Consider the following 6,569-nt stretch of genomic DNA (forward strand, 5'->3'; position numbering starts at 1 on the left):
GAGTGGGGGAGAATGTGGGACTCGCTCCCACAGGGAGTGGGGAGAATGTGGGACTCGCTCCCACAGGGGAGTGGGGGAGAATGTGGAACTCGCTCCCACAGGGAGTGGGGGAGAATGTGGGACTCGCTCCCACAGGGAGTGATTGAGGTGATCTCGAGGGGGAATGTGGACGAGCATATGAGGCGGAAGAGAATAGAGGGTTAGGATGGTAGATTTAGATGGGGAAAGTTGGGAGGAGGCTGTGGTGGGCTGACATGGACTAGTTGGGCTGAGTGGCCTGGTTCTCTGCTGTATATCTGTATAGGGGGGTCTGGTCCCCATAGTTGACTGGACATAGATGATGGCAGGAACCACACTGACCAGGGCTGGGTTCGAGCGGGAGTGTACGATGCTGAGGGGTGAGCATACTGCCGTCCTCTCCCGAATTCTCCCGCGCACTCAGCGAAAATGAGACAAGAGGCGGCCACGGTGCTCGACTTACCCACACAGGAGCGGTTGTCTCCCCCCAGGGTAAAGCCCGGCTCACACTGGCAGGTGAAGGACCCCGGGGAGTTTACACATCGATGCTGACAGTACCTGGAGCGACACTCATTTATATCTGAAAGAGAGACAGAGACGCTGAGTGGGTGGTGTGGGGGGCAAGATGTTTGAGGGTCGTCCAGGGCCTGTGTCCTTCCTGCTCCCCCCACCCCCTCCCACTTCTTACAATGTGTGGGGTTCAAGACTTTTTATTTCCAGGTAATTTATAACTCTGACCTTTCCTCTCTTGCCCCCCCGACCCATCATCGAAGAAAACAAAAAGAAACGTGGACGAATATTGACCTGACTCGGAAATCAGGCCGTCCCTCGGTTGCTAGGCGGCCCATGTAGGCCCCAAAATGGCTGCCGGCCCGGCGTCGCCGCATGTTAACGAGGTCCCAGACCCGATAGCTGGGGGTCCCCGTGTCCTCGCCACCCTGTGCCACCCCCCCGCCATCGAGCAGCCAAAGGATGGAGGACGCACGATTTCCGGGCCCTGCCTACCACAGGGGCAACCTTTCACCTCTGAACCTGGGGTGCGGGGGGGGGGGGGGGGGGGGGGGTGTCAAACCCCAAGCGGGTGTTGGCCGTTTCCGATGAAGAGCGGGGCTTAGGAACACTCATAACCCAACCGTTCTAGATTTCCCCCCTACGCGAGGGGGAAACATCCTCCCGGCATCCACCCTGTCAATCCCCCCAACCGTCTCAGAATCCGATACGTTTCAATCAGGTCCCCTCTCGTTCTTCTAAACTCCGAAGGGTACAGGCCGCAACCTGCTCGACAAGCCCCTCCATCCCAGGAATCCGACTAATCCACCTCCTCGGAACTGAGTCCAATGCAAGAACACCCCCTTCGTAAGTAAGATGACCAACGCTGTACATCGTACTCCGTAAGGTCTCGCCGATGCCCCGTACAGATGTAGCAAGACCTCCCGCCTTGTCCACTCTATTCCCCCTCCATTCCCCCTCCCAATGAAGGCCAACATTCCATTTGTCCGCCTCACCACTTGCCCGGACCTGTATTCTAACTTGTGAATCATACACTCGGCCGCCCAGGTCCCTCTGTCCCACAGCTTTCCGCAGTCCCTCTCTCCACTTCAATAACGTTCCCTTCTGCGACTCCCATCTCCTGGTCACTTACCGATGCATTCTGTCCCCACCAGCCGATATCCCTCCGGGCACTCGCAGTTGTAGCCCGCCCTGGGTGTTGACGCACTCTTGGCTCGGTTGGCAGCTGTGGGTATCGAGCTGGCACTCGTCGAGGTCTGTGTGAGGGAACCCGGGAGGTCAGTCAGGCGAGCGGGATTCCGCGGGGAGGTTTAGGCAGCCCTTTCTCTCTCTCTACTGTCCGCCCGGGCACCCTGACCATTTAGGCCCATAATCCACACCGGCGTTGCCAGCGCCGAGGGAGCGCCGCGCTGTCAGGCGAGACAATGTGGGGTAAATATTGGCCCTGGGACGGCGGGCGGAGTACTCCCCCCCCCCCCCCCCCCCCCCGCGCTCTGCCATTCCTCCAATAGAAGCCTTGGGATCTCATACACCCATGCACAAGGGCAGACAGGAAGGTCGGTGGAGAGGAGGTGCTTCCTCTAGTGGGGGGAAGAGGGAGGTGCAGCTTCTCAGAATTGTTGCCAGGCTGGTCTGGGGCTGGTCAGGAAGCTCTTCACAAAGGGCAGCGGAATCCAGAATCCCCCCCCCCGCCCCCCACCACCCCTCATAAAAGGTGGAAATGTAAAAATGGAGCTCGATAGTCTTTATGGTGGGTGAGGGGGGTAACTAAGGTGAGCAGACAGGGGTCCGGGACAGATCAGACAGAGAGTTCCCGACAGTGCAGAAGAAGGCCATTCGACCCATCGAGTCTGCACCTACCCTCTCAAAGAGCCACGTACCTTGGCCCACTCACCCACCCTATTCCCGCAACCCCCCCCCCCCCTAACCTGCACACCGTTGGACACTAAGGGGCAATTTAGCACGGCCAATCCACCCTAACCCGCACATCTTTGGACACTAAGGGGCAATTTAGCACGGCCAATCCACCCAACCTGCCCATCTTTGGACATGATCTGGTTGACTGGCAAAACGGGGCGACAGTGGCAGGATTGGCCAGTATCCCAGAGCCCCCCACCCCCCCAGGTTAGTGTTCCGGGGGGGGGGGGACACGGGTTTCGAATCCCACCCCAGCAGCTGGTGAATTTAAAATTCAACGAATAAAATCCGGAATTGTGAAGCTCGGTAACGGCGACCGTGACAACGATCATCGATTGTCGTTAAATAAACCCCCCCCCCCCCCAATCTGGTTCATTAATGTCCCCCTTTAGGGGAAAGGGGGCAATCTGCCGCCCTTATCCCGGTCTGGCCTACATGTGACTCCAGACGCCCCCCCCCCCCCCCCACACACACACACACACACACACAGCAATGTGGTCGGCCCCCCCGGCCCTCTGTAATGGGCCGAGCGAGACGCACACTTCAAGGGGGGCAATTAGGGATGGGCCAACAAATGGTCCGGCCCAGCGTCGCCCCCCCCACAACATCCCCCGTGACAGCATAAAGGATGATAAAACAGACTGGCGAGGGGCTGAATGGCCTCTCCCCTGCGTGTGTGTGTGTGTCCCAGGCACGGCGGGTGTTAATCCAACGCGAATCGGCAGCGTTTACAGAGGGACAGTCAAAGTCAAGTAATCCGGCTGGCATCAGCCCACAGGATGTGGTTATTCCAGAGGAACACTTTAACATGAAGCCCAGAGTGAGGGCCCCTGGGAGGGGGGGGGGGGGGGGGAGTGTACAGAGAATTACAGGTTCTGTGAGGTAAATGAGAGAGGGAAGTGATCATGTTGCCAAAATCAAGAGGCTCCGATCCTCAGCCAGGGGCTTTGTGGTCAGGCCTGGTTCGCCTCTGACTTTAACCAGTTTATATCCGGTCTCGGCCTACCTCCCCACACACACGCGCGCACACGACTCTCACTCTCTGTTTCTCAGTCCGCACCGAGCTAGTTTGTCTCCTTCCTCAGGGAGGTGGAGATGCCTCACAATAATTCCCCACCCAGAGAAGGGTGGGAGGGGTGGGGGGGGGGGGGGGGGGGGGAATGGGAGGCCCTTCCAATGTACTCGCGGAGAACGTAACCACAGATCTCTCTCTCGCGACGGAAATAGGCCTCTAGATTTGTACCTCAGAACCCTGCATTACCGCCCGCACGATTCCCACGCCCTCCCGGCCTGTGTGATCTTGCTGTGCGCGCATTTAGTTGCCGCGGTTCCCGCCACAGTCCGCCCCCCCCCCCGCGGCCTTCCAAGGAGAAAACAAGAGTGCCCCACTCCACGCGGCCGGGGAATCGCTTCGGGGGGGGGGGACATCCGATTTGAGGAGATGCGACAGGACGGGCGAGCCTCCCTCCCTCCCCGACGGTCCGCCCTCTCGGTCTGCCCCCCCTTTGCGAATGGATGAAGAGCATATCTGACGAGGCGCGCTTACCCACGCACTGCTCCTCCTGGTTGGGGCTGTACCCCTGCGGGCAGGCGGTCGCTGCGGAGTTGGTGCCCCTGTCAGGGAGCTGCTGACTGGCGATGAGTGGGGAGGCTCCGTCGCCGCCGCCAGGCTCGTTGTTGGGGGGCACGTCATTGTGGGTGACGATGGAGGCTGACCGAGGCAGGCACAGGTAACCCCCGTAGTGGTTGAAGCACTTCATGGCACCCTTACAGGCGCCAGGGATGGTCTCGCATTCGTTGACGTCTGCAAAAGAGCGATAATACGTCAGGTCAGGCCTTCAGCGGCAACAATGGTACGATTCTCGGTAGTGTGGACAAGCAGAGAGATCTCGGTGTCCATGTCCATAGATCCCTGAAAGTTGCCACCCAGGTCGAGAGGGTTGTTAAGAAGGAGTACGGTGCGTTAGCTTTTATTGGTAGAGGGATTGAGTTCCGGAGCCATGAGGTCATGTTGCAGTTGTACAAAACTCTGGTGCGGCCGCATTTGGAGTATTGTGTGCAGTTCTGGTCGCCACATTATAGGAAGGATGTGGAAGCTTTGGAAAGGGCGCAGAGGAGATTTACCAGGATGTTGCCTGGTATGGAGGGAAGATCTTAACGAGGGACTTGAGGCTGTTTTCGTTAGAGAGAAGAAGGTTAAGAGGTGACTTAATTGAGGCATACAAGATAGAACATAGAACAGTACAGCACAGAACAGGCCCTTCGGCCCTCAATGTTGTGCCGAGCCATGATCACCCTACTCAAACCCACGTATCCACCCTATACCCGTAACCCAACAACCTCCCCCTTAACCCTACTTTTATTAGGACACTACAGGCAATTTAGCATGGCCAATCCACCTAACCCGCACATCTTTGGACTGTGGGAGGAAACCGGAGCACCCGGAGGAAACCCACGCACACACGGGGAGGACGTGCAGACTCCGCACAGACAGTGACCCAGCCGGGAATCGAACCTGGGACCCTGGAGCTGTGAAGCATTTATGCTAACCACCATGCTACCGTGCTGCCCTAGATGATCAGAGGATTAGATAGGGTGGACAGTGAGAACCTTTTTCCTCGGATGGTGATGTCCAGCACGAGGGGACATAGCTTTAAATTGAGGGGAGATAGATACAGGACAGATATCAGAGGTAGGTTCTTTACTCAGAGAGTAGTAAGGGTGTGGAATGCCCTGCCTGCAACAGTAGTGGACTCACCAACACTAAACGCATTCAAATGGTCATTGGATAGGCATATGGATGATAAGGGAATAGTGTAGATGGGCTTTAGAGGGGTTTCCCAGGTCGGCGCAACATCGAGGGCCGAAGGGCCTGTACTGCGCTGTAATCTTCTATCAGGTGGGGGTGGGAGTTTTCAGCCCCTCAACAGGGGCATTGAAGGGCGGAAGAGCAGATTTTTCTGGAGCTGGTCCTTCCCCATTTGCAGAAGGGAGGGGCGGGGAGATGCACCGGGTAGGAAAGGTGCCCTTCCAGCACTGCTTGTGGGCCGAGGGAAGCAGGAATATTGTCCCCTCTCAGCGCCCCTTCCCGGCCTTCCCCAAGCTAACCGTCCTCCCATCCTGCGACCTCCACACGCCCTTCCACGTGATCGGACTTCACAACCTCCCACCCAAGGCCTTTGCAACCCCTCCCCATGACCCCAGCAGTTTATTCCCCCCCCCCTCCTCCACCACCCCGACCGTGCCTTTCCAGCTGTGGCCTACATGGTCAGGCTTTCGTGTGAGGCAACCGGATAGGAGGAGAGAGAAAATGTACAATAATCCGACACGGCCAGGAAATTTGCATTTCAGGGATCTTTCGTTCCTCCCCGATACCCAGTTTCGTTCTGGAAATCCCCCCCCCCCCCCCCCCCCCCCATCCCGGCCTGTTACGACTAATTCCGGCCACCTCACTTTCAGAAAGGTGCCTTGGAGAGAGGGTGCGGAGGAGATTAACCAGACCCGTCCGAGGGCTGAGAAACATCAGTTCCTGGAAAAGCTGGGAGTGTTAAAAGGTGGGGAGATTAAATCGAGGCCTTTGGATTCAGGGCGGGTTTGGTTAGAGTCGATGAGGAGGAAGTGTTTCCCGGTTGGAGTGGTGGTGGGTATCCAAAAGTGGGGGGGGGGCACACATTGAAGAGAATCGGTAAAGGAATCCAGAGGCGCCGAGTCGGTTTCTGCTCCGTCAATTGGGGGGGGGGGGGGGGGGGGGAGCGTACCTCGACAGTGTTCCCTCTTGTGATCCCATTCGTAGCCGTCAGTACATTCCTGTCGAGAGAGAGAGAGAGAGAGAGGATGAATCACGAACTGTACACTGGGCAAACGGCTAGCGGGGGGGGGGGGGGGGGGGGGGGGGTGAGGAGGACCAAGTTCCGAAGTGCCCCCTCCCCTCCACACCTGGAGTGCCGCAGGGACGAACGGGTCGAGCGGCCAACCGGGGAGGCGAGGGGCGCGGGAGCAGGAGATGGAAGTGGCCAAGCCCTCCCACCAGCCCCCACCCTCCCCGGGCAGCGGTCCAGCATAGTCAATGACGGCGAGTGGAACGAGTTATTATTGGCAAGGAAACAGGCAGAGGTGTGTTGACA

At 58.1% G+C, this 6,569-nt stretch overlaps 1 protein-coding gene across 1 annotated transcript in view; it reads right to left on the reverse strand.

Moving 5' to 3' along the window:
* The window catches only part of LOC119958824 (EGF-containing fibulin-like extracellular matrix protein 2), a 24,095-nt gene that overhangs the window by 8,954 nt on the left and 8,572 nt on the right, over positions 1–6,569 (reverse strand). Inside the window, 5 exon segments of the mRNA XM_038787326.1 lie at positions 482–598; positions 1,661–1,715; positions 1,717–1,784; positions 3,992–4,249; positions 6,204–6,310. Coding sequence (XP_038643254.1) covers positions 482–598; positions 1,661–1,715; positions 1,717–1,784; positions 3,992–4,249; positions 6,204–6,310 — 605 coding nt within the window.

This window comes from Scyliorhinus canicula, chromosome 31 (assembly GCF_902713615.1).
Source record: "Scyliorhinus canicula chromosome 31, sScyCan1.1, whole genome shotgun sequence".
In the NCBI taxonomy this organism is placed as follows: Eukaryota; Metazoa; Chordata; class Chondrichthyes; order Carcharhiniformes; family Scyliorhinidae; genus Scyliorhinus; species Scyliorhinus canicula.